This window comes from Apiospora phragmitis (assembly GCF_038363925.1).
Source record: "Apiospora phragmitis strain CBS 135458 chromosome Unknown utg000007l:1.0-2108841.0:1.0-2111359.0, whole genome shotgun sequence".
Classification (NCBI taxonomy): Eukaryota; Fungi; Ascomycota; class Sordariomycetes; order Amphisphaeriales; family Apiosporaceae; genus Apiospora; species Apiospora phragmitis.
The window spans coordinates 1,285,167-1,312,158 of NW_027117405.1; the positions used below are offsets into that span (position 1 = coordinate 1,285,167).

At 53.1% G+C, this 26,992-nt stretch overlaps 8 protein-coding genes across 8 annotated transcripts; 2 read left to right on the forward strand and 6 right to left on the reverse strand.

The window, feature by feature from the left end:
* Positions 1–859: 859 nt before the first annotated feature.
* Positions 860–2,821, reverse strand: PG994_007357 (uncharacterized protein; the record flags this gene model as incomplete). Its single annotated transcript, XM_066858766.1, has 1 exon — positions 860–2,821. One exon carries the CDS (start codon positions 2,819–2,821, stop codon positions 860–862), a length of 1,962 nt encoding a protein of 653 aa, XP_066715708.1.
* A 1,734-nt stretch (positions 2,822–4,555) lies between these two features.
* Positions 4,556–6,792, reverse strand: PG994_007358 (Annexin A7; the record flags this gene model as incomplete). The annotated part of the gene is made up of 2 exons (XM_066858767.1): positions 4,556–4,879; positions 4,951–6,792. The coding sequence occupies 2 exons, from the start codon at positions 6,790–6,792 to the stop codon at positions 4,556–4,558; spliced, it is 2,166 nt and encodes a 721-aa protein (XP_066715709.1).
* Positions 6,793–10,038: 3,246 nt separating this feature from the next.
* PG994_007359 (uncharacterized protein) lies at positions 10,039–10,818 on the reverse strand (the record flags this gene model as incomplete). The annotated part of the gene is made up of 2 exons (XM_066858768.1): positions 10,039–10,186; positions 10,259–10,818. 2 exons carry the CDS (start codon positions 10,816–10,818, stop codon positions 10,039–10,041), a joined length of 708 nt encoding a protein of 235 aa, XP_066715710.1.
* Positions 10,819–14,627: 3,809 nt separating this feature from the next.
* On the forward strand, positions 14,628–16,135 carry PG994_007360 (Phosphatidylinositol N-acetylglucosaminyltransferase GPI2 subunit; the record flags this gene model as incomplete). The annotated part of the gene is given in 2 exon segments (XM_066858769.1): positions 14,628–15,955; positions 15,973–16,135. 2 exon segments carry the CDS (start codon positions 14,628–14,630, stop codon positions 16,133–16,135), a joined length of 1,491 nt encoding a protein of 496 aa, XP_066715711.1.
* A 1,015-nt stretch (positions 16,136–17,150) lies between these two features.
* Positions 17,151–17,831, forward strand: PG994_007361 (uncharacterized protein; the record flags this gene model as incomplete). The annotated part of the gene is made up of 1 exon (XM_066858770.1): positions 17,151–17,831. The coding sequence occupies one exon, from the start codon at positions 17,151–17,153 to the stop codon at positions 17,829–17,831; it is 681 nt and encodes a 226-aa protein (XP_066715712.1).
* Positions 17,832–18,124: 293 nt separating this feature from the next.
* PG994_007362 (uncharacterized protein) lies at positions 18,125–19,921 on the reverse strand (the record flags this gene model as incomplete). The annotated part of the gene is made up of 5 exons (XM_066858771.1): positions 18,125–19,280; positions 19,343–19,370; positions 19,432–19,558; positions 19,616–19,750; positions 19,805–19,921. Coding segments are annotated over 5 exons (1,563 nt in total), but the record flags the coding sequence as incomplete, so codon positions are not given.
* A 489-nt stretch (positions 19,922–20,410) lies between these two features.
* Positions 20,411–21,742, reverse strand: PG994_007363 (uncharacterized protein; the record flags this gene model as incomplete). The annotated part of the gene is made up of 5 exons (XM_066858772.1): positions 20,411–20,829; positions 21,074–21,198; positions 21,300–21,354; positions 21,421–21,452; positions 21,528–21,742. The coding sequence occupies 5 exons, from the start codon at positions 21,740–21,742 to the stop codon at positions 20,411–20,413; spliced, it is 846 nt and encodes a 281-aa protein (XP_066715714.1).
* Positions 21,743–23,880: 2,138 nt separating this feature from the next.
* Positions 23,881–24,131, reverse strand: PG994_007364 (uncharacterized protein; the record flags this gene model as incomplete). Its single annotated transcript, XM_066858773.1, has 2 exons — positions 23,881–23,985; positions 24,048–24,131. 2 exons carry the CDS (start codon positions 24,129–24,131, stop codon positions 23,881–23,883), a joined length of 189 nt encoding a protein of 62 aa, XP_066715715.1.
* Positions 24,132–26,992: the final 2,861 nt, after the last annotated feature.

The window sequence follows — 26,992 nt, forward strand, 5'->3', positions numbered from 1 at the left end:
CTTGTCCCCTCCCCCTGGACTGGGTCATTCTGCATGTCATTGCAGATCGACACCGTTCGCATATTGAAATTTCCGACCTGACCCAATATACCAATACCAGGCTAGTTTCACTTGTTAAATATAGAAACCCGTAACGCGCTTCCAGCTTTTCCACAAACGTTCCATTGCCAGGCTAGATCATCAACAATAAGGTTGTTGATAAGGTTAAGCTTGCAGCGTTCGTTTGCACTCCAGGGGGCTGTGTCGACAAAGATGAGCCGAACTGGTGGAAAACAATACATACCAGTAAGCCCTCGCTTGAATTGCCCGGAAGACGTCCGGCCATGGAGCAGGTCATTGCGGTAGATTGTAGCAGAGTAGCTACAACTGCTGAAACCACGCAGTTTGAATTCGATTTTGTACGTTCCTACGGGACTAGAGTCGCTACATAAGGATCTTTCTTTGAATAATACATTGGGGGTACTCTGTTCGCGATATTCAATCTTCTAATCAAGATCGAAGCCGGTATTTCACCAACGCCATGCACTTTCCACCAAACGCTAATAGCCTGAATGCTCCACTGACAAATGTGTCCGTATTGCCTTTTGAAATGACACAAATTATAATGATACGTATGGGAATGATGGGTAGTCGAAGAGGATAGGCTGAAGTGGCATGGACGTCTTGAGGAGTCAAGACGCAGCAATGACCGACCATCAGCCGAAGGAGAAGAGGGGGTACGAAGCGAGTGTGGTGTAGGCGGACAATCGATGATGGTGGTATAGTAATAGCTCGTCGTCAACTTACGTCCCCGTGAGACCCAAGCCTACTCTCAATACTCCCCGAGTTTGCTTGATGCTCTCGAGGCAGAAGAGACAGCTCAGCCCTGTGTTTGGTCCATAGCCTCTGGGTCGACAACAGGCGTGATGTTATGTTTGTTCTGCATGTGCCTCCTCCAGTTGTCCTTGCGAGGGAATGCTTTGCCACCCTTGAAGTAGGGGCAGCCTACCTCAGGACAGTGGAAGCCCTTCTTCTTCTCATGCTTGTCGTTGATGTGTCGGTCCAGGTGTGTTTTTGTCCCGAACCGTTTATCACAGTTAGGATAGGGGCATTCATGCTTCCGGTCGTGATACCGCTTGTGGTGGTTCAGCTTGTGTAATTGGTCAAAGGCCCTGTTGCACTCATCACAGGTGTATGAATGCGGTGTTTGAGGCGAAGGTACAGCGCCGTAGCTCTCGGGAGAGGTGCTCGTCTCCTGCTTGATAAAGATGTTCTCGGTGGAGGAGGGTGATGCCGTTATTCTGGTATCTGGTGTGACCCCAGCCGAAGGATTCGACGAACTTTGCCCCGGAGTCGAGTAGTCCGCAGATGGCGTCAGTCTGTGGTCTGGTGTAACTCTGCTCGGGTTGTTTGTGAAGTTCTGCCCGTTCTCGCCAGCATAAGTGGGATTACCACCGAGGTATGCTGTATGGTCAAGCTGCATTTGTGTGTCGTCATCATCTTCGCTGTAGTCATCGATCTCCTCATCTTCGTCTTCTACTGGTCCACCATTCGTGTGCGCTTCAGTAATATTCGGTGGAGAACTCGATCCTCCCATGTAGGTCGGGGATGATGATTTCTCATATCGCTCCAACTCCGCATGTGTATGAGCGGCCTTCTCGGCATCATTGCTTGGTTGGAAGATGTCAATCGGAGCGATGAAGCTGTCTGGCGGCATAGTAGGTGAGTGCGATGGGCGCAGGCCTTGGTTGTTCGCGTCGTCATAAGGTGCGCCTTCCATAGGCTCCGGAATATCAGGACTCTGGAGTCGCTCCTTGGAAAACCTCGAAGTGTCATGATACGATTCCGCTGGCGCATCCGTTCTGTGATAGGCCGAGGACGGAAGCGAGGGATCAGGAGGCGGCTCAGTCTTCAAGGCCGTGTTCAAAGAGTCCAACCTTGGATGTCCAGCCGACGAGTAAGAATCGTCGTGTTTCGTCTTCTTCGCACGATGTGAGTCGCTCCCAGGCTCATTACCCATGGACTGAGGCTCCGCAAACATGGCAGAGCCCTCGGCGCCCTCAACCGAGAAGAATGGCACATCAGCCTGCCGAGAGAGAGGTGAGCCCTCAACCGGGCTAGCCAACGAAGACGATTTGGAGGAATGTTTCCTCCGCATACTGTTGATCACCCGACTCATTACCGACCCTTTGCTGCTTTGGCGCTCCTTTTTACGAAGATCGCGTGCCTGTTTGAGCTGCTCCTGGTAGAGCTCGGTCATTTGCCTGCTGGGAGGCGCCATCGGAGGGAGGTTCGGATCCGACTCCATAGCTATTTCCATGTTATAGTAGCTGGCAGCCGCCGAGGGCTCTCCGATGGGGTAATTTGCATAATATGCATTCGCCGCTCCACCTGGGGCTGGATCCTGCCCGAAGCCTTGCTGGAATGGCTGGGGTGACTGTGTGTAGTAGTTGTCTGTCCCTCTCGCGAAGTTATTTCCTTTGGTAGTTGTGATTGGAGATGGGTGGAAGTTGCCCCCAGTGCTCAGCCCGGGGGCTCCCGGTTCAACCCTTCCATTCGTGGTAGATGAGCCTTGTTCAGCTTGGGACGCATCTGTCTGGCCAGGTCCGGAGGCTTGACCGGGGAAAGAGACCCTCCGATGTATGGGAGGTTTGTATGTGTTTAGGTCCGCATCGGCAGCCGCCTGTAAGCGCCTCCGTTTATACCGAAAATAGAAAAACAGGAGGACCAGAAAGATCAGTGTTCCTCCAACGACTGAGCCTACTACGGCTCCGGCGATGGCGCCGTTACTCAGATCTGACCGCGGGGCGATGGCTGCCCCCAGGCTCAGGGTTGGAGCCATGCTGGACGACTTGACGCGGAGCCCACTTCAATCTGGAAGGTTGAAGGGACTCCGGGGTTGTCAGTTGAAACTCTGAACCGACGATGTACGGTATAGTTCCAGTCGCAACAGGCGCATGAAGATGCAGTGCAGCACCAGCCCTAGAATGTAAGTTCCACGGGTAGCGACGTCGAGAACGTGCAGCTGGGAAACCGCACGTGAGATAAGCGGGATATAATTAGCAGGTTTACCATCTCAAGAAGAGAGGCGGAAAGAGAAAGAGCCTGGCTTGGCTGCGAAGCCAGCTAATTGCTGCTGGCTGGGAAAAAGGTGGGATGGGGGTGATGGGGATGCTAGGGAATGGCGCCGATGGTACTTGATAGATATAGGAGAGACGCGCCGCGCATAGTTTGATTGACCGATTGATTGATTGATTGATTGATCGTTGGGGGAGAGGGAGCTATGATGGCATTGAGGTAGGACGTCGAAAGTAGAGTGTGAGGTAAACCTGCTCTGCCTCAGCCGCAATATTGGCACACGTTGGCTGCTCGGGCAGTGGGCGACTAGTAGACAACGTACGTCCACCGCTGAACCACATGCAATGCGACACGAGAGTGTGAGCGACAGGAGAGAGCGCGAGAGCGAAGAACTTATTGGTGGCCTCCCGACCCCGCTATTAGAGCAGACACGGCCAGAAGCTGGATTTAGGCGTGGGGATTGGCTACTGCATGAACAAAAAGGCGCAGTAGTGGTCAGAAGTAGGTGAGAGTGGCTGGTGCTTGCAGACAACCCCAAAAGTCGTCACAGACGGTAAGAGGTAGCTTACAGATGGGTGGTGACAGAACACAGGGCCGGTCGGTGAGCTGCGCCCCCAAAAACGGCGAGACGGTTCGGCTTTTAGCGAAGAATATTGATTCCAAACGGTATTGGAACACTGCCTCTGGGCAATTGCACCCGGGGACCCCTATGCCTTAATGGTGCTTGATTCCCTGATCAGCAACAGAGTTCGACTCCTGAGAGGGATGTCCAGGTCTGGGGTGGTGCATAGATGATAGATGTCTGTCTTGACTTCGCAAGGGTTGTTGGAAAACGATCAGGATTGGCCGTTCAAGTGCCCGGTTAGGCTTGCCCGTATCATTTTGACTGACACTCGAGTGGGGGAAAGGGGGTGGTTGGCATTGGCCTACTGGTTGGCTCCGTCGGCGATGGGAGCGCTGCGAACTGGTCTGATTCTCGAATTCTAGATCTGTGGAAATCGGGTATGCTATCTACCTACGCTCCATTGTTACGAGATGCGCCACCTGGGAACACACGATGGCACGTCGGTATTACAATTCATGTCCCACTCCCATCACCATGTTTTTCCATGTTTCATGTAACGGCCAGTCCACCAGGACAACCGTGCTCTACTGTAGACAAGATGATGCTGTTTTCCTGTGACGTCAAATCTTTATTAGGGAGTTAATCGAGTGAATACTCCGTACGATGCACTTATATATAGGCAGCGGAATTGTCCGCTTTAATGGCATGATCTCCGCGGCCGAATCGGGACCACGTAACAGGTGAACACTGCAAAATACATACCGTAAAGGAGAAAGGTAAATAGTAGGTAAGTAATTTGTTCATTATTTCTTCAGCGTTGCATCGTTGCTGGGTATTGAGGCTATATTGTGGTGAAGAGGGAGGGAAAACATCAAAGGAAACAAAACATTGGTGGCAGGTATTCATGAGTCGTGCATGCATGCATCATCTTCATCACCGCCTGATGACCTCCACCTTCTCGAACTGCCTTACATCATCCGGCATCCTCGTGACGGCCAGCTGTCTGCAGAACAGTCCCCATTCGCCCGATGTTCCATCCCGGATCGCATCTGACAGGTCCTCGCCGTAGCGCTCCCGGTAGGCCCGCTTGACCGCAGCCATGTGGTGGCGGTCCCAGTGGTACCGCACCAAGCGGCTGATGAGCAACTCTTGGCGCAGCCCATCCTTCTTCGAGGATGTGAGCGCGTGGTTCAGCAGCAACGCGTCGCGCACTGGCTTGTTGATGACGCCATTCAGGATATGAGCAAGTAGCTCGCCCTATTCGCAAATGTGTGAGTTAATCATGCTGTTCTGTACATCATTTACCGGGTTGACTCGGGAGAACTTACCACGAGGTTTCCGCTCTTCTTGAGCGCATCTCTCGCAAAGTTGCTCTTGTACGTCCTCTCGTACATCTTGAGAATCTCCCTCAGGTGTGAGTCGCTTCGCATGGTGACTATTTGGATCATGGCCGTTTCGCCGCCCTTTTCGCTCTTGACGGCCTTTCGCAGATCGTGCACATCATCCTCTACTAGAGTTCGGTCGACTGGCAAGGGACGACCGTATTCGTCGTACTCCTCCATGCGCCTCTCCTCCAACACCATAAGGACCGCCTTTTTGAATTTATCCTCCTTGAGTTCGGTCCTCATGCACTGAGACAGACAGTCGCGGTACTTCTTGTCGCTGAAACCATCCTTGATCTGTCCTATCTCATGGTTGGTACGGCCCATAATCGACTCGATCAATAGCTCGCGTCGCGTCTTGTCCCCTTGATACCAAAAGTTGGCCCAGTAAGCCTCGCTTTCCCATTGGCCCAGGGCGCAGGTATAGCATGCCTTCATCAGCAGTGGGTCTTCGTCCTTGAGCCGGGCACGAACATGTTTCGCAATGTTCACGCCTTTGCGTTCACTGCCGGTTTTCACCAGTCGTTTGTATTCGATGCGCAGATTCATGACCTGGCTGTGTGTCAACGCTGGTAAGATTTCAATGAGCGGCTCCGTATCTGGACGCCTGTCCCCCTTGAGAGCTTTGGCGAGGCGGGAAGCATCGTCCACCGGGTCATTGAAGCGAGCTCGTCGTTTCTTCTTCTCTCCACGCTCATCGTCCGAGTACCCAGGCGACAGAGGTTCGAGGGGCTCGCCGCTGGGGCCACGCGAGGCTTGAAGAAGCGGTGAGGGCATAGGGGATATAGACTGGTATGTGCCGTGATATGATTCCAGGAGAGGCGACGCAGGCGCATTCGAGAGAGACAGATGCGAGGCAGTGGCAAACCCGGTGTTGACGCTGAGGGAAGACATGCGCGCTGTCGGTGGTTGCGGTGAGTGCGAACGTGTACGTGAATGTGAACCGTCTCTGCGGCTTGGATCGACCGTCAAGACGTTTGCACCTGGATACCGTGTGTTTTCGCCGCCCCAGGAGTTACGAGAACGGTGCTTGCTCGAGCTGGACAAGCTCGAGCCGGACAAGAACTCTGGGTTGGGGCTGGACGATCTCCCCCGGATCTTCTGGTCATGCGCCACGGGGTCGTACGGCGCTTCCCGGGCTGGATAGGACGGCTTAGTGTCTGTGACCTCATACTCCCACTTGGGGGTTTTCGCATAGGAAAAATTGATAGATGGAGGGTCATTAGTGGAAAAATTACCTGGCATAGTAGAGGCGGTACCATAGGCCAAATCTTCTTCCAACTTCTCCTTCTTCATCTTCTTCTTGAGCTCCTTGTCGCTGTCCGAGTCACGCGACACCAGACCGTCAAGCTTTTGAGAGTATTTGGCAGGGAGGAAGGATGCAGCACTGCCCAGCGCCTCACTCAGCCGGTGCTTCTCCTTGTCTGAGTCTCGGTCCTTGTCCGGACTTCTTCTGCCATAACTGTCATCGATACGTCTGGTGTATTTGCTGTAATCATCGTGGCCACCGACTGCCTCGCGGCTTTGGCGGTAATACGAGTCATCAGTGGGAGACGTGACACGGTACGAGGCATGACGGTCGTCCAAGTCGTACTCCGACCGCCGAGGGGCCCTCATCTCTATATCGTCGTATCGGAATCCAGTAGGCGGCGACGGCATGCGAACCGCATCCATTATGATCGGGTCGTGGCCGGGAGCACGACCGCGGCTACGGTCGCGTTCATCGTCCCGACGCCCTGGTGAGTGGGAGCGGCCTCTGCGGCCGCTGTCATCTACTCGCAGTGACATCGTCTGTGTCCTGGATCAGGGTCCCGTAAGTTGAGACTGCGGGGTACCAGCCGGCACAGGCGCTTGTATTGGTAGGGCTGTCTGTTGGTTGAGGTGAAGGAAAGCCACCGACTATAGACTGAGAGTTACTTGTGAATGTGCGAGTGCAATGAGGAAGCATTGATTGTTTATGAAATTTTCTGAAGCTGCGACCTCGAGGACCACCCGTTATTTAAGAACAACGGTGTGAGACGCGCAGCTGCATGCATGAGGGGCTGACCCAGGCAAATTTGGGGGCTGTGAGAATAACCAATAGCAGGATGTGTGAAGCTCTTGGCTCCATCCTCTCAAAGGTGTGTGGTGGCCTGGCTTAGTCTCCTGCATCGTTGACCCTCATGGTCAACCCCATTGGGCCGTAGAACCTCACAGGAGCCGGCTTGCTCCGCAAACATCTCGACCTCGTCGCCCAGCGCCCTGGAACACGAAATACGGGAGGAAGAGGGCTAGCTTGCATCAACTGAGTGAGGCTTTCAGTAACACTTGTCTGACCTGACACTCCTCGGGCAGCAATGCTGCGATGGCGGCAAGCTCGTTTGGTTTAAGAGAGCAAGTCCCTGTACTAGCAAGTTAGTGGAACCAGTACCAAAGCCCCGAAGGCAAAATGCGGTGGGTAAGTACCTGTGGATCGTGTCCAGAAGTCAGAGAGATTCTCTGCCGCCTGCGGCACTCGGCCAAAAGCAATGTGCAGTGCAGATTCACGGCAAGCCCGAGTGAGGAGAATCTTGAATGTCTTCCGGGTCGGCACCTCTGTGCAGCCAAGACGGGTTGCAGACGGTTCTTGCATCTTCGCTTGCAGAGAGAAAGGGCTGTGCTAGGAGGCGCAAGGTCGGGGAGAGCCCCGCTCTATACAGACCGACTCTCCCCGCAAAGAGCGATTGACAACTTTACTCATAGTAGACTGGAAACGACAGGCCAGGCCAGGCCAGGCCATCCCATGCCGTCATATCTGATGAGGCCGAAATCCGCTGTCTCTATTTTGTTGACTATATGCATTGTCTGCGAAGTTGGTAAGGTCCCGCTGAAAGAAATCTGTCTGCCTGCCGAATGGTTATCCTCTGATCAGCTCACGAGGTCCGGTGCCGAGGCGGATGCTGGCTTGGCTGCTTGATTCAACATCAAACATAATGCCGGTATCCGGTATCTGGAATACATTCTTGCAGCACCCCATATACTCTATAACATATGCGTCCTGAGAAGTATTTGCTGTCTGTTGGTTTGGTCAGCTAGTGCATATGGGCTCGAGTGAAGAACACATAAGATGACACCGTCAACTCGGTTTTCACCTACTGTCGCTGAACCACTTGACAAAGAGGAATGGGCTGGCCGATGTGATAATAGAGTAGCAGCAATGCGTACGAGCCATGGCATGTTGGCGGCGTCTGCGTCCTACTCGGAGATTGCGGGAGCCCAGATGTATGGCCATAGAGAGGGAATGCTACTACAACATCCCCTTCGTCTACGACGTGACATATCACCTTAGGATGTTCACGAGCCTCACTCTGCTTAGTGATGATGTCTTTCATCGCGGCAGTTCAACGTGACACTGCCTTGTGTAGCTAACGCCCAACACAAATGAACGCTCATTCTTATCTACTTGGGTATCATTTGTAATATGTCTAGCCCCCAAACGATGTTGCCAACAATTGACTTATTGGTGTGGCCGGTGGCCAATGGTTTGTTCGATGAAACCGCGCTCCCATCGATAGGTGGGTGATCTCTGTTCGCGGAAACAGCCGTTGATGCCAAATCTGCACACCTGCATTTGACCACCAGATGTGGTGCAATACTAATGAGACCTTATCATTCATGGTGTCACGTATGCTGGGGCAAATCTCCTTCTCATGGTCGCAAACTAAACGAGGTCTTAAGCCTGGGAATGCAGATGCATGTTCGCTCGTGCCTAACAATATGACGCATACTAAGCCTCATCCAGGGCTCGTTGAACTCGACTGGATGTTTACCAGCTGTCGCCTTCTGGACAAATTACTGACTCTGTGGCAGCCATATCATACTTTGCTTAACGGTGAAATTTTGGGGGGGCTTTCATCCGCCATTCAACCTGAAGCCAAAACCTCGAAACCCCTTCCCAGTGTAATCCAGCAATAGCCCCCCTAGACTGGTAGCACTGGAATTCGTACCTCGTACTTCATGATTTTGCTAGGCATAGGGAGGATGGGGACAGCTTACAGATATATAAAGACCATCCCGTTTCCCCGAGCATCTTACAGTGTTTTCTCCGGTTAAATCCTGGTTAGACTCATAGAAAAATGGGCGGTACGACCGCGATGTTCAGACATGATTCTGGATACGAGGTTATTCACCAATAACAGTGTGACATACGCAAGACATTTGGCATACAGCTAGCTAAGCAGAAAAGTAGAGAGTGCATTCTGTAGAGAACTAACAGCCTGCCGACCGGCTTTCTCCTTTTCAACAGTACTAAATCATCTACACGCCCAAGGAATGCCTTGATATAATTGTGTTAATACAGATCTGCAATAATCAGATTCTCGAAACCAGCATTCCATGCCAAGCTCGTCCTATCAGTTGCTCAAAAAGGGAGCTGTATGTGGCATCATCTCTTGCCATTTCGCCTCGCAAGGCACATATAGGGCTGGATCAAATGAGACCAAATTCTGCTACATGCATTGGATCGGTTGAGGCGTTGGGCACAATCAAACTGTTGGTTGACTTTGATACATGGAACATGGGAATGCTCTGCAATGACTGTTCAAACACACGCCATCAGTGAGCAATCGTAGTGACTTTATTAATTTAGGCAGTAGGCAGTGAGCAGGTAGGTAGATCCTCATTGCTGCTCACAATGGAGGCTGGCGACTGCGTATTAAGTGGCCTGCCTGTCTGTACACAATATGACAGATGACAGCTATCGTCTCTGACGGTTGAGACCCGCGCGTGTCTCATTTTGCGTGCATGTTCAAACTTTGCTTTAAATTTTTACTGCATACTACCTGTCCTCTTGGGACACAGTATCGTAGAGGTTCGGCATGGTAAGATATCTCTCCATCCAACCCCAGATCTCCTTCACCCGCGTCGGATCGTCATCTTATCGAATATTCGTACATGCATTGATCCCCGAAACCCCAATTCATGCATGCTTTGTATGCAAGACCCCCTTAACGCCTGCCCAATGTGGTATCTCAAGAAACTTAAGGAAATAAGATAGCTGGCAAACACAGCTGACGGCTATTGGATTTGGTTTGTCGAGGCTGGTTTGAGAGCTGGTGTTAATAGTCGTGGTACAGAGGACTGTAAAGCATCGGACGATGCCATATGCATCTTCTCCTCGTCTCCCAAGCGAATGGCCCCATCCTTATTCCGCCATTGTCGCAGCCTGTACCAAGTTAGCTTTCCTGCTCAGCAATATCGCGGTTCGATCGCGGGATAAGGTGCCAAAGTAAATTACCTTGTAGAGACCGGGGTCCACAGTTCGATAACGGCAACCGCCATTAAGAAGACGGCCAAGACACCGACTACCACCATGTCTGCGTACTGGCGCACCAAGTGGTAGTGCTGTTTACCCCCATGCCTTTGGCAGGGCATAAACCGGTAGAGGCGCTGAGACCCAGCGACCTCTTCCTCGACTGTCGTAGGGTTGGGCTTCGAGACGAAGCCCGTCTCGGCCCGTACAGTGCTGGACTGCTCCATCTCGGGGATGGGAGTCTGCGAGCCCGAGCCCGACACGGCCGAAATTATGAAGGAGGTCGGCAGTGGCCGGCGCATCTCGATAGCTTCTGAGGGGCTGATCTCGTCGGAGGGGGCGGTAGGGTGGGTTTCCAAATGATGGCGGAAAAATTCCTTGATGCTCAAGCGCTCTCCCATGGCTGCCTTGGAGTGGATTCGATGCAGCACATCTCTCAGCGACGTGGTGGGGTTCATCGACGCCTTGCCGCTGGACATTGGCGTTGGCGCGCCAAGAGCCATGGCGTAGAGGCCGAGAGTGAAAAGCGTAGTAGAGACCTTCATCTTTTTCTTCACTGCTAGCTGGGTGCTGGCCAAACGACAGTTGTGATTTCCTTCGAATAGGACGGTTAAGATAGAACGGAAGCGATTTCCCCCAACCCGAGTTAGGTGCCACGAGGTGAGATTATAAGTAACCTCGACTCTTACGATGTGGGCAGCACGACAAAGTAGGAGACCCTTCTTATTGTCTTGGCAGTCGAGAAAGACCGTCTAGACCGATCGAGACGTGTTGGTGTTGAGCTGAATGTGGACACGAGAAGCCTAAATGGTGGGATCTGTAGCGTCCCGGAAGGGCGACTTGGCACTGAGGCTGATGCTGTGGAATGTGATTAGGGGTGGGTACAGCTGAAGAAGGGAGAGGCCGGCGGCGGACAGAGATTATGGGCATGGAGAAACACAGAATAGAAAAGGGGAGCGCAATTACCTGACTATAAAGAAAGCGTATTGCGAATGACTCGCTGGGCTGCGTCGATATAGGATGATGGATGATGGATTGATTGCAGCGGCTGATATATAAGGTTTCTCAGCAGTTCCCTTCCCCGGGGTGACTGACGTATGTAAGGGAGCAAGGGAGGTATGTACTGTAATGCAAACGCGCCTTTTCAAACAGATGAACACGACTGAATGCGTTGGTTGTTGGCGGGTCGTGGGTGCGAGGAGGCAGTGATATGTATGTAGTAAGTGATTGACGGCTTATGCTGTTCTTCTGGCAGAGAAGATCCCCGAAAGTCTATTTCGAGATTGCCAAGATGCCCCGGGTGCCCACAGCACTCTGGTCTTTGCAGTAAAGATCTCTGAAGGATCTGCCGGGGTGAATCCCTCTGACGAGCCTTGACAGGGTTGCAGGTTACTGCGGACGAACAAGCCGTTGGGTAGCACAGACAGGCTTTGGGCCAGTCGGATGGACGAGATGATATGCACGCAGGAACGGATAGATGAAGTCCCCCAAATCGACTAATTTCTGAAAGGGCGGGAAAGGGAGGGTGAGAAAGAATGCAATGGCACGGCTGTCGACCTGGACAGCAAATCACCCCGCTGATATAGAAACACTTTCACGCCCACGATCTAATCTTGAAGGCAACTAGACGTTGAAACGTTTGAATGTGTTCTCGTCGCATTGGGACCCGATGGAGTGCGTCTGTCTTGTCTCGAGTACGTGGAGGGAGGAATCAACTCACACCAATGATACCTCCATCCACATCCACGCTAGGGGGGGACCCTGGAACCTTGATGCTTGATTGATGCATGTGCATCAAGTAAGTATTGCTCGAATCCCTGTACCAGTGCTTTATCGATCCCTCGAAGCAGGTACGGCCAGAAGTGTAGTTCTGTGCAACAGACATCATCCGTGAGAAAGTATAGTTCATTAATGTATCATCATGCTGCCTGCTGGCATTTGCAGCATGCTTACTGGCGCTAGCTATGAAGAAGAAATGAGACCGAATGTAGGCTGCGTCCTGATGGCGGGCTGGGCTGTTGGGCTCATGCAAATGGGGCTTGGTTTCATCCAACAGGCTCTCTCTCAGAAAATGCATAGCCATTCGGCAGTGTCTATTTACGTCTCACTGCGCGAAGCATGTTTGTAGGTTAGGTATATATATCCAGGATTTCATAGTTGGGTCTTGATTCCCTACCAGGTAAAGCAGAGAGCATGGACATGATGAGCGATGATCCATTGTGATTGACCTGCATGGAATTTCACTCTGCCCTGGCTAGGTCACCAAGGCTGCAAGGTCACCTCTCTCATCTTGCACCGTCGCTGAACGAAGCCGCCAAGAGTCTCTCCGCAGCATCTCATCATGCCCCAGCAACCAGATGCCAATACCATTGAGGGGTTCTCGCACGTGGAGACTTATAGATCGGGTATGTGCAGTTCGCGAGCTGAACGGTTCAGCTTTGGCTGTGCTGCTAACGAGCTGCGCCCGTCAGCAACAGACTATTGGCAGTCTCTTCCCTCCGCTGAGCACTAAGGTGCCAACCCGCCCAGTCCTTGAGAGCTGAATAGTGAGGCTAGACCAGTCTCGGCACTTGGAGGCAGGAAAACAAACAATTTCGAGGCGTCCGGTAGTATAGATAAGAGCTTTATTAGTTCGTATAATGGTTCCCTTTCTCCCATTCCTTGACCTCGGATGATGCATTACATAGGTGCTAGGAGAAGCGCGATCTCGAGTACTAGGCAGCTTGGTAACTCGGCGTGAACGTGTGCTGGCCATTCTGATTTGCCTCCAAAACGGCATGAGATAGGTGACATATCCGCGCAGGCGAGGTTATAATGCATCACTCTCTACCGGAGAAATAACACTCACGATGCTCAATGCTGGCCAGGTTGGAGGTTGTGTCGCATGCGCAGATAAGGTTGTCCGCAAGCAGGTAGCAGGCCTTGCCAGAAGGCCTCCCGTTTCAACATGGCAGCCATAGCCCATCAAGCATCATGAGAGCAGCGGCAGATCAGTGGCAAATCAGCATCGCAGTGGCCTGGCAACTAGCCACAACACAAGGCCGGGCTGCATCTGTTGTTTGAAACGAATTCTCAACATGCATCTGACTTACAGTATTAAAGCCAGGCTATTCCCGCGATGCCATCGTATGCGAGGACGGCGTTAAGGTTACAGGTCTCAAACCACCCCACCACCGCCGTTAACACACCGGCCGCCGATCTACTCCACTAACACCTCGGACTCGAAACAGCAATATACTCGGGACGACTGCCAAGCCGTTACCAATTACCCTATTTAGTGATTTGCGGTGTTAGTCTCGCGTTCTTTTTCTATGTGTCCATCAATGCTGGTGTGGAGAGCGAAGAATGGAAAACGATTTATGCATGTATGTCTCTACCTAGACATAGGATCAATATATATATCTACGATCTACATGCATGTAGTAGGTAAGCACAAACGGCTTGCGGCTCTTCATAACTCAAGCTTTGCGCCCCGAGTTTACGTTTATTCCAATATCGCGAGATGGCAAACGGGACGAACGGCTTGGCACTTACTACATCTTCGCAAGGTACAGTAGGCCTCTGTTTCGACCGGCAAGGATAGAGTGGTATCGCTTCCGCCGACTGTGGAGTGGCCGTCTCGATATTGTAGATTTTTAACCTATGTCCCTGAGTATATAGACTGGGGTAACATGCTCGGCCGGGTGGGCTGGTCCAGCGTTTCGTAAAATCCATTTGAAAGGTCGAGTTGAAGCATGATCCTGTTGGCGGTACTAGAAACGCTGTGCGGCTAGCTCCGGGAGCTTTTACAGGTCTCCGCGGAGGCACCACGGTTACTACCTACGTAGAGACACCGCCAGTTATTTCGCGCTGGTCAACTACCCTATGTGCCACCACGAATCCCTGCCCGCTGCCCCATACCACCTGCAAATCGTGAATGCATCATATCATGCCTTTCCAAACTGCTTCATCAATGCCAAGACAAACTCAGGAATGTTGAAAGTGAGCAGGCGAGGATACTTCGATGAAGTGCACTTTAGTGGGCGGGTGTCGCGTAATTAGTTGTAAGTGGGCCCGGCACTTAGGGGCATTAGCACGGTCGGGAAAAGGGCTCTAGAGGCACCGACATACGCCAAAGGCCTTTAGAGATCGCCCATCAAAGAACAGTTCTGGGTTTTTGTGATTTACCCCATCCATAATAACTCAGGCCATTTTCAAAGATCAGCGCAACAAGGCTGACACCACAGTGGCCCGCCCGGTGCCGAGCTTTCCCTAGTCGAACTTTCCCCAGCTCTTGTCGGCCTCGGAACCCACGGGAGTCAGTCGTTCTTTGGTTCGCCTGCTGTCGTGTGCCCTTGTATCTGTCGTTCGAACCATGGCCGGCACTGGCATCCGTCAATCCGTAGTAGGACCGTACTCGACCCTGACGCCTGCCACTGTTTTGCAGCCCTTGGACCGCCTCACTACGTCACCTCGCTCGTCGCGCTCGCATCTGGCCCCTGAGGACGCGTTCAATGCGGCCTCACCCCCGCGTCGCTCGGGCGGCTTTGACCACAGCAGCAACAATAACATGAGCCTCTTGCGCGATACCGTTGCCTCATCCTCCGGCGGCGGCGACGTGCGGTCATCCCGGCGCCGCGAGTCCAAATTCGGCAGCCGGAGCCGGAGCCGGCGGCGGAAGCGCAACTGGAAGAAGATCCTCTGGGTGCGGCAGGCGTACCCGGACAACTACACGGACCAGACCACCTTCTTGGACAGCTTGCAGCGCAACCCGCGCCTGCAGCCGTACGAGTTCTGGCCGCTCGTGGCCGACACCACCGTCATCGTCCAGCAGGTCTGCTCCGTCACCATCTTCGTCGTCTGCTTCGTCGGCATCTTCACGGAGCGCGTGTCGCCCGTCGCCGTCGTCGGCTGGGGCAGCTTCGCGACCTTCGTCGGCTGGGCCGTGTGGGACTGGTGGGTAGGCCAGAAGGGTGAGGACGAGGTCCTGCAGCGGCAGAACAGCCACCGCAGCCGCGGCGCGTGGCAGCCTCGGCAGGACGGCGGCAGCGCCAGCGCCAACTCGACCACGGCGCCCACAACGCCGTCGGCCGCGAGCTCCGTCACGAACCTGGGGTCCACGGAACGGACAACTTCGCAGGGCAACCTCACGGCCATGCGCAGCCAGCATGGCGGATCTGTCACATCCTTGCATTCCAACGGATCACATAACAGTCGTCTCCTTGATCCCCAGGACGGCCTGAGACATCGACCATCGTCGCCTCTTCGCAGCGGGCGGGCGACCCTCCGCCTCAGCACCATCAAGTCTGCGTCATTGATCTACTTCACCATCCTGGGCCTGTCTCCCATTCTAAAATCGCTTACCCGCTCGACCTCGCCTGACAGTATCTGGGCCATGTCGTTCTTGCTGCTTGCCATCAACATCTTCTTCTTCGACTACTCGGGCGGCGTGGGTGTCAAGTTCCCGGCGTCGCTATCTACGAATGCCGCATTGATGGCATCGACCGTGCTGGCATCCCGGCTCCCGTCAACCGGACAGGTCTTCAGCTTGACGCTGTTCAGCATAGAAGTGTTCGGCTTGTTCCCCGTCTTCAGGCGGTACGCGCGGCACCGTAGCTGGCGCTATCACGTCGCACTTACTGTGCTGCTCACGGTTGGCGCAGGTGGAGGCATGGGTCTAATACTGGGCGAGGGAGGGATGGAGTATGGCCTTGGAAGAGCGGGCTCCTGGGCGTGCTGGTCGGCGCGTTCATCGTCATTGTCGCCATGGGCGCATCGAGTTGGTGGCTCATAGGGCTGCAGAAGTACAAGAACGCCATGAACGGGCCATGGGATCAAGCGCGACCCATCATCATCAGCCGGCGGCAATGGGAATATGATTAGTAACATACTCTAGATATACAAATCAGATCAATCCCTTTTCGAGTTTTGCAGAAACAATTCATCTTTTTGTTCCATTCGCTATCCAAGCTTCCGCCTAATATGAAGAACCAAACTTTCTTCTCTGTGTTGATCCTTGCAGACTTTGACGAGTGCTGCGCTCCATCTCTGATCTCGGCGGACAAAGAACTGTCGTTGGACCAAACGCCAACTGATGCGAACACCCTTTGTTTAGACAGGCGCCCAAAGGGACCTTGCGTTATGTGCTGACATGCCGTAACGGGGGATGGGCAGCGAGGCCTTGTTGTCCACCGAGTTGCTACACCCAACGGTAATACTCTCTGCAGCAAGTACTCGGGGTTTCTTTCATCGTAGTTTCTCGCAGGCCGGGAAGAGTCGACTTACCAGCCAGGCTTTCTTTACCAGAGGTGCGCGAGGGTTCCTCTCCTGAATAGGGCAAACGTACTCATACGAGGGCGCATCAAAGGAATGATGGGCAATCGCCACTGCAGCGTATGAGCTGCTCGCTCTCCTTGGTGTATAAATGACATGTACGCAACGTGGACGGGGAGAGAGCGAGAGAGAGAGGGGGCCACTGAAATAGTCCTTCCTGGATACCATATATATATGATCTTCTAACTACATCTATATGAGATTTGTTGTTTCCTCCCTTCCTTTTTCTCCCTTCCTTTTTTTATCCGTCGCTCCATATCTCTTGAAAATGCTATTACAACAAGTCGTGGCTGCTGACTTCCCAGCGAAACCACATATTTCGGCTACTCCAAAAATTGGTAGCAACCGAACTCGATTACCGTGCCCGAAACATAGAAGGAAACAGAGGGTGCCGTTCAAACGAAACAGGCCTAGACCCAATTTGTACAGGTATACCGGGTGCCGTCGAGGCGGTCTAGTCGCGATACCTGAAGAAGTAGAAGAAGGAGACGATGGGCAAAGGGGCTCCGTCAACAGAACGGCAGGCCACGATTCTGTCAGTACTAGTACTACTACCACTATTACTATGCGGTCCTCTGGATCGCCAGCGGCCGTCGCCGCACAACAGCTAGAACAGCCTCCGCCTCAGTTTCAGCTAGGAGAAAGAGACCGTAGCCCCGTCGACCTGCGCTGGGAGTCGCCCAAGTCCACGATCCAGCTCGAAGACCTCCTCTTCGGCATCGGCAGCCAGTTCGACGACATGACGTTCTCGCCAAGGCAACTATCGTACATGAAGAATCCGGTCCGCGCTAATAACAATAATGATAATAATAATCCCTCTTCTACCAGATTACCACGTGGAACAAAAAAGGCCTGTTCACCAGTCGAGACCACCAGCACGAAGGCCACTAAGGAAATGGCTCTCCTTGGCGGCTATCAAGAAAACGACGCTTTTGTGAGCGAAGAGACGGTCATTTTACTGGACAAGGGAGGAGAGGACCCCTCTGGTTTGCCTCTCCTGTACGAAGAAGAGTTGCCTAATGATACAGCCGCCGGTCGGTCGAAACCGGGCTCCTCCTACCTACGTCACCTTCCCGAGACCTTGGCCCCGGCCATGCGTCGTGTTTTGGCAGTAGTATGGAATCTGGTGAGGTGGAAAGTGTATAGTGGCATATGCGTGCGCAGCAGTCTTCAACGCCATCATCAACGACAAAAACAACAGGGTGGGGAGAAGCTGCAAGGAGTGCGCGGTCTGGTATATATTTGACTTGACCCCCATAGTGCTTATAGGCAAACAAGAATCGCGTGGGCCAATTATTAAGTGTTCTTGGTTGCGTGAGTTCGCACCGGCGAAAAATCAACATTCCTATCTATTCCTAACCATGCCTACTTGAGAAAATATGTCGCTAGCCATGAAACCGTATCCATCTACCTTTTACACATGCATCTTACCTAAACAATAAAATAATATGGCTGGCGGGCAGCTCCCTTTACTTGGAAAGTAAAGGCTCTGGTCTTGTCCTGCCCTGCCACCTCATCAGGATGGAGTCTCGCTCACAGCTCGGCTCTGAACCCTCGAGGGTCGTCCCGCGAGCCCCGTCCCGAGATTGCGGAGCAGATTCCCCAGACTCTCGACCAGCGGCGGCAGGGGCTCCGAGCGCACGGGTAATTTTCGCGAAACACGTTCCGCGCGATATCGAGCACCATGCCGGGGTTGGACAGCGACTCGGCACCACCACCTCCTTCAGCCGCCGAACCTAAGCCCGTGGATAATCCCGGTATGCCCTTGTCGAACTGCAGAAACGCGCGCGTCTCGCGGCTCTCGTCGCAATCCAGCAAGACGTATCTCGTAGGTGGCGGGGGCGGCATGATAACCGCCGCCGCGGCCGTGGAGGAAGATCCGGAAGAAGCAGTAGTAGCAGCTCCAGCGGTAGAATAGCTAGCTCCAGCCCCGTCCTGTTGCTGCTGTTGGCCTTGCGTAGAACACGAGCACGATAGCAGACTGTAGACCCAGAGGGTCAAGGAGGCGAAGTAGACCGCGATGGCATGGAACCCGCGCAGCGAGGCCGGCGGCAGGGCCCGAGCATGCTTGAACACCTGGCCCGCGTGCCAGACGGCGTGGCGGGCGTCGCGGCTGCCGGCCCAGGGATCCTCGAGTGTCATGGCGGCGTGGCAGGCCTCGTCCTCGCCGTATTTCCCCGCGAACCGCTGCAGGTCATCCGGGTGCACGTGCAATATCATCATGAAGAGCTCGATGAGGATGGAGAGCTGTGTGGTCGTGGTCGTGTCCCTGCTTGAGGCCCTCTTACTGGTGCTGCTGCTGCTCGCGGCGGCGGGGAGGCTACCGACAAGCGTGGAGAACTCGTTGATGTCGCGGTAAAGCTCCTGGTACATCGAGGTGAGCCAAAGGCGGTGTGTGGCATTACGCGACGAATGCATCATTGAGTGCAGCCGCGGCGCGGCGATGGCGCCGTGGCCGTAGAACCTGACTGCTTCCCTGTACGAGGCTATCTGGCCCCAGAAGCCGTACAGCGCGGCCGCGTAACAAAGTTCCACATCGATGAAGTCTTCGAATTCCTCGAGGATTGTCATACAATTCATAATATCAGAGATGCGAGGCACAGTAGTATCGGCCGCGAGTGGCTTCTTCCGAAGGTATATATCCCGCCATGCCTCAGCACTTGATGCTCTCCAAAGACCACGAGACGCAGGCAGGCTGAAGCATAGTTCGGTGTACGTCATCAGCGGATTCTTCTGCAGCGCGATTGATGCTTGGACATCATGAAAGAACAAGTGAAGAACGAGTCTAAGACAGTATTAATATGACCGTTATAAGCCATGCTTTAGTCAAGATGCGCGCCACTCACCTCTGTATGACTCTCTTTTGATGAATTTACACCACTTGGATTCCAGAAGCTCTGGGGGGTCCGATGGAGCTGGAACCAGAGCAGGCGTGTCTGCAGGGGCTGAGAAAGTTCCAGCGCGGCGTAGCATCTAGTCAATGTAAGCACAACAAGAACAATTGTTTAAAGGATTATCAAGGGTACAGACTGTCATCACCGGTTGGAGAAAACTCTCGGCAATCTCCATCTTGCGTTTGAAGCCACTCCATAAGCCAATATCAAGGATCTGCATGAATGCTTGCAGGCATTGCAGGTCCCGCGTGTATGCATTTCTCGATTCGAACTGGTCAACGTGAGCTCATGTTCAGAGTAGGGATTGCTATCTTTCAGAACGTACGAGTATAGATAGGGACGTCCTCACAACTTCTTGAAGCGCGAGTCCGAATTGCCATATTGAAGGGACGGCAATGAAGCCCGCTCCACTAGCAACCAGCATTGCCAATAACTCGGGCATGGCTGTGGAAGGGTTTAATGAGGCAGCATGGATCCAGTTATCCGTCTCATACTCATCATGAACGAAATGGGTTTGGAGCAGATAGTTGAGTAGATCTAGGGAAGGGGAACGAGGGAACCTTGCCTGGGCTCTTATCTAAATGTCACTTTCGGTTAATAGCTCCTCTTCCCATTCGGGGAAAGGAGGGACATCTCAGAGTCAAGAAATGACTAGACTCTAACGAGCCGAGTGTCTCAAAAAGGGGTTTCTTACGCTGTGCCAGCACGATAGCAAATAGGCGGTCTCGATCCGTCAGTCCCATTTTCAAGCCTTTGGATTTTGACGCCAAGATCTTCTCATAGGGCAGGCGACCCAGCAATACTTTCTTCATTAACCGTGATACTCTCAGATTCCCGGAGAGCATTATCCCTAGACTTTGGCTCCCAGAGCCAGGGAGATCGTTTGAAGGCGGCATGGCCTCTCGATGGATCCCTCGGTAGCCGCACGTGCCTAGCCACTGAAGCCGAGGCCGCCGACGAAGACTGGGGGGCTCGGGCCTTGAATGTCGACTTGCGGTATTGTGTAACTATCGAAGTTCAGGTCCCATGAGGTGAAGTCCATATCTTGAAAGAAGTTGTTGTGCGTGGGGTTATAGAAGAACATGTCGTCGGCGGCCGGGTTCATAATGTGGTGGCCGGCGGCATCCTCGTAGTGTGGGAGGTATGTCGTGGCTCCAACATGAAGCGTGTCTGCTTGAACCTCCTCCATCTGCGCATACGGGACCCCGTGCTGCACATTTGACCTAGAAGACCCCATATAGTGCTGCATGGGCACGTTGTTGTTGTTGTTGGCCTCAATAGGCTCTTGATCTACTTGCGATATATTGTTGGTGGACTCGGGGCTATTTGCAATGGAGCTATCTCCCCTGGCTGCCCAGTAAATAGGTTAGTACATGTTGATCAAAGATAGGATGACATCGCATGCCCACGGACAGGTTAGTGCACCAGGGACAGCAAAGCCGTGGAAGGGCGTAGCATCGCCCCAAAGATTGGTCACCCGTAAAGGGCCATACGTACTTTCATCTTGGGGTTCCATAGGTCAACGTCTTCCTCGTGGCCGTCTGACAGACCAAACTCTTGCTTCGGCATCGGCCACACGGTTTCTGGTCGTCACATTTCGCCTTGCTCGCGGCGCAATTCAGGCAGGCCTCGGCCGCCCGATCACTCCTTCGTATTACCGGCCTTCCTTGTGCTTGGTCATCACGGTCGTGTGTCGTCTCGTGCCGTGTCAGGAGGTCGCTATCAAGACGCACAGATCGTCAGTAACCCTCTTCTGTCGCACTCTAACCAAGATTGCGCGTGCCGTCTTTGGGGTTAAAGATGGAGGGTTTGGCACATACGCTCGGTTGAACCTCTTGGGACATCTTGAGCACTGGTAAGGTCTCGCGTTCTCGTCTAGCGCACATAGTTAGATTTGACTGGGCACGGCGCGCCACTTGATGGCGGAGTTGCGAAACTAACGGGATCGAAGATGTCTCGTCAAGTGGTCAGCTCTGTCACGACGCGCACACAGTCAGCTTGCCACGGAGTCGACGCGGGGTAGAAGAACGCGAAGAAGTGCCCGGAACCTTTCATATACACGCTTGCAGATGTGGCAAACATGCACCGGGGCCGAAGAGGCGTCTTCGGCAATCTTGATGCGCTTGGGTCCTCGTGCCGATGACGACGGCGGCGGGCGCAGTTCTTGCTGCGGAGAGGCAGAGGCTGTCACGAAGGTGCCGAGAAGGAGGTCCGGGCCAGCAGCGTCACAAAGTATATCAATGCCGTTCTGCGGCTCGCTCATGGTAGACCGGCGAAGCGAACAGAGCTCTCACGAGGCTCTGCGCGGGCTTCCAATGAGGGTGGATAGGTATTGAAGGATGAAGAGTGAAGATGCGCGCGTCGGGTCATGTGGAGGCGGGGGCCCGGCAATACATTATTTGCGAGGCGTAGGTATTACCCCAGATTCCCAGCCTTTCCCCACGTCATTAGCCGGACGCTATCGACTGGCCGCCAATTGATCAGCCACCAGAGCCAATGCGGGATATCTCCAAAACGAAGTGCCTGATCTGGACATTGCCTGATTGCTGTTTCTTAGTCAATGGCTGCAGCTGGTTGGAGAAACCCGCCCGCCAGGTGCTTAGTCAGGGTGTATCTACTGCCGGCACTTGACCTGGGTCAGAGAGACTGCCGATTTGTCGTGACCTTTGGCCGGAACATTGTCTCACGACGTTCCGGCGCGCTACGTTGGCTAGAATATCAATTTCCCCATATAGCCTATGGCCGGGAACTATTCATTCGAGTTGTTACCTGCCTTGCCCGCCTTGCCCGCCTTGCCTGCCCAGTCAGTGTTAGCCGCTTACTTTGCCCGGAGCTGAGTCCGAGCGATTAATACTCCGAGTCTTAGTTTCCGAACCAGCGCGCCCAATCAAGGCTCATCGCCTCACTCTCGACGAGTCACGATCCACGTAGCGTCACCCCAAACGCCAATCCAGCCATTGGCGGCTTCTCATTCGCCCACAGCCCCAGGCCACGATGTGCAGCAGCATGTGTGATAAGTGACTAGCGCGTGGGGGAGGGCAGCGAGCTGACATAGTACAATAAGGCACGTGGGAAGAGGCCGTGTCGTATGCGACCCCCATGGTGTGCAGAATCTGCAGGACAATCAATCCGGGGGAAGTATACCTACCTTACCTATGCCAACTCTTATTTGTCTATATATTTAGAGAGCCCTTCAGCTTATTTTGATGGCTGCCACGGACATCTTTGGCCAAGGCCTGCCATGTCGTATACAGCTGCCACGCCCTCTTTCGATAGTTGACAAGATGTGGAACGACTAGGACTGCCCATCTGCCGCAAGCCGGAACTTGTTGAGCTAGCTCCATGAACCTGGTTCTCCCAGCATGCCTCAAACTGAGATATCATCTATCATTCAAAAATACTCGGATGAAGCCCGAAACTCTCCCTGCCTGGGGCAAGGTGATATGGTGCCATGATGGAACCACCTTGATCCCTGAAGAGCGAGGCCGTAATATAGTAGCAATAAGTGTGTTCTCACCTCCTCTCAACCTCCGTTCACTTGGCGAATATTTGATTTGTAAGTACGCGAATCCTACTAGCAGTTGGCGAAGCACCGTCTGTTGTCTGTATCACAATATGCAGTCATCTGCAACTCCGACTTTTAGGTTGACGAGCCCGGTCGGGCTTACTTCTCTCTATGTAAAAAGAGAGTAAACCCGTGATCCATGAAAGCGAGCCGGAAGCCCCGGAAGCCCCGTCATTTCAACCTGAACAAAATCATGGCATTTCAAAAAGGCGATAGCGATAGTAAGGACGAAGAGAAGGACTCGATAATCGAAGACGAAGCGGTAGCACCTATGGCTGTCAAGGTCGCGATCGAGTGTACAAGGCTACTTGTCTAACAAACGTCTACCATCACGTGACGCTGTTTCTGTTTGCTGATTCATCAACGATAGCCATGCACAGGGTGGCAGCTCTATGCTGATGCAGACCATTATAAATTATACCTCCGTGTCGGATTTCCCAGGCACCACGCTGTGGGTGCTGCCAGTACTGCCAGGCTACTTGCCGAGGAGTAAGGGATCTAAATAACCACCGCGATGGACCTTGGTGACCACCTCAATCTACCATCATGCGACGAGGGACTCTCGTGCTTACATTATCTCTGTTTTGCCCAATTGCACAGAAACGCCTGTTTTCCCCCACCGACTGAGTATGAGCTCCATAGCCATTATCGAATAACAAAATGCGTGATGTTCCCAAACGCCCCTTCCCTGTATGCCCGGCACCAAGAAGACAATGAGAAAACTGGCCTGAATGTAGATATAAGGTAGTGATGATGTCTCATAGATCATACTGGAATGAGGTCAGTTCCATGCAGGTCCAATACCTATGTAGTCATAGCGTGGGGTTTGGGTTCCATTACCTCTCAGCTACTCTTGCCTCACCAGCACGGGGTACCGTCGTTGGGACAGGCTCTTCCGCGGGAACCCAAGTGCCACATTTCGGGCATTGGACACTGGGAGCCTGGTTTTGACTTAGCATCGATCCATGAAAGCACGCGTTGGTGACAGGGGGAGGTGACATACTGTTCCGCTGTCGCCGCTGACGGGACGCTCGGCCGGCTCTCCCTTGGAGTCGATGAGATAGCTTGGGCTGACCTGAGAACACATGTCGATAGTCGGCGGCGAGGTGGGCGACGTATACAGAAGTAGATGTGGTGTGAAAGAGGAAGGTCAAGGATATCAGTTATGCGATGATGGTAGGGGAGGCACCGATGAACTATGACGAAGGATAGAGGCGTGGAGGATAGCGATGGGTATGGATGGGCCTTTGGACGAAGGAAGCGGACCTTATTTATAAGTGTATGCTCTAGTCACCGGCCGAGTCGCTCCCCAGGTACAAGACTAGAAAACAGGAGAGAAATGAGTGAGGGGGGGGGGGGAGAAAGATGAGCTAGATCGCCAGAAGGTTTCCGCACCGGTAACGGCTTGTATGCTTTTCTTCCTGCCGCTTCATGGCACCAGAGGGGTCTTGATTGGACTGTACCTATCCGACGTGCGATATGGGAGAGAGCATATGTCAAAGTAGCATGGGACCACGTCACGGAAGGCTGGCCAGACTCGACAATGATTGTGCTGCAAAGAGCTGGAAGAAACAATACTTACATCATGGGCGCCAAGCCATCCATCCGGGCGACAACCCGAACGACGGAGGAGTGAGTAGTACATGCGATGGGGATGGGGATGGGGACCGCAGAGAGTACGAGAGACGGAGAGGCCATCAGTGGGGTTGCTGCAACAGGAGAGGACTTCGCAATTAGGACGATCGCACGATAGATTCGGATATGGCACAGTGGCTCGCTGCTGAGTTGGGAGTTACATGGCGCTACTCATTAGCCAGGCTTGAAAGCCGGGTAGTACCATGGACCGACCATCAGGCCCTCCACCGTGTGTGCTTGGAGCAATTTTTTTTAGAGCAACATAGGGACGGATGGGCATGGGATATGGCAGCGCCGAGAGATCTCAAGGTTCAAGTGGGGTTTAGTGTCAAGGGAACGGTGGTATCTTGGGAGGAAACTACGGAGTACCAGGCCAGGAATCCTGAGACTGCAAACAAATAGAATCATCGGCATTATTGGTCTGATCATGGGCAGCTGGATGCTCGTTTCGCGACCGGGGGTGGTCGAGAAAGATGTGATAGATCATCAAAACTTGGGGTTGTACCGTACTTGGGATGATGGATCGATAAAATGAAAGAAGCAAAAAAAAAAAGGGGAAAAAAAAAGAAAAGAAAAAGCAAGCAGGGAATACCTAGCCAGCAATCTTCGAGAATGGGCCGTGAGCGATTACCAGCAAGGCTCCGTGTCGTTCCGCTCCGAGCCTCAATCTCGACGCAAGGCAACGCCAGGCAAGGACCGAAGGCGCAAGGCGGAAACACAATGGATGGCGTAACAAGCCCTCCGGTAGTGGTCGACCAGTCACATAAAAAGACTGCTCGAGGCAAGGCCTATCTATCACCGATTACTCCGTATATGAGACAGACACGGAGCGCAATTGTCCAGCCAGAAACGTCATGCCATTCGGCGTTAGCCCTGTCTCGCCGCCTCCCTCGGCAGCCGTCCACGGTGTAGCGAGTTCCGCTTATGTACAGGAAAACGAAACTAATGGGGGGTCAGTGATCGGAACTGGAAATTGTGTGCAGTGCATCGCAGCGCAGTTGGTGCACGATCGAAATGGTAGAGACGGACTCCAGACAGAGTAGGTAAACATATCGTGGATGGAGGGATGAATGGATGTGTGCCCCCCTGCTGCGCTGCAACCCAAACATTCATCGATCGTCGTACAGACCGCGCGACCGGGGACCCGGGTCGTTTGGGAGGCAGAATTGGGAATGCCGTTCCCAAGATCTCACCATGATCGGGTTTCAGGTAAGTGCCCAGGCTGAATGAAGGACTGGGCTGGGCTGGGCTGGGCTGGTTGATTGATTTGTAGTAAGCAATCAAATCAAATCGAATCAAATCAAATCTAGCAAACACATTGGAAAGGAAGCAATCACGATTGACATGTACTTTGTGTCAGGTCGTCGTGAATATTTGAAAACTCTAGTCTTGAGTAACAGCCGTTCATTGGATTTCCCTCGAATCTGCATCATTCCGAGTGGCCGAGAATGGCGGGCGGATAGGAAGGACGGCAACAAACCAATCATGCCCTGATTAGCAAAGAACGATATGCGACGTGTAATCTTTTTCTTTTTTCTCTCCATGCTGGCCGTCGGCCTTCGACGTTTGCTGTCATGTCTGCCCGGTCTGCCGCCGGTCCCTCGTGATTTCTCCCGTACGTACCCAGGTATTCCATCCCCGCCAAGCTGCCTCTTTTCCTTTTTGCTGCACTGCATCCGTACCGTTGACACATTGACGCACGCTCTGGATATCATAACTATGTCTCAAGTATCTGTTCCTTCTACCTACATACCGACGGATCCTTCTCAGCCCTTGGCCAGCCAGAAGAACGGCAATGGGAACAAACCGCGACTACGCAGCGGGTTCGGTCCTGTCTGTGTCTTTCCAAAGTTCAACTACCAAATGTCTCATGTGCTCGCAGACATGCGTGGTCGGTTTCGCTTTCCTTTCTTTTCTGTCCTGCTTGATCAACTTAGCGGAGCCCATCACACCACCACATTCAGCCGGTGAAGGGTTTCAGACGGGGTTGGCCTGCTTGAAGGCTACTATCTTCCAAATACCTTTGTCGAACAAATGCATTATCTCTTCGCTTAGCCTACGCTGCGTCGGGCCATGTAACCTTATAGGTACTTGCTGCCACCTGCCTATAAGTACATGGGCTATAGCGAGCATCCCTTCGGACTATCCACTCTCTTGTTTTCAACATGCTTGCTTCCTGATTGGACAATTTTCATCAGAGCGCAACGCAGTATAGTTCTCCTACAGCGTGGTAGCTTCACAACCTGGCCAATCGTGCCTCAGCGTTAGACTCCATAGTTACACCGACAGGACCTCCATCGTCCTATTGTTCTA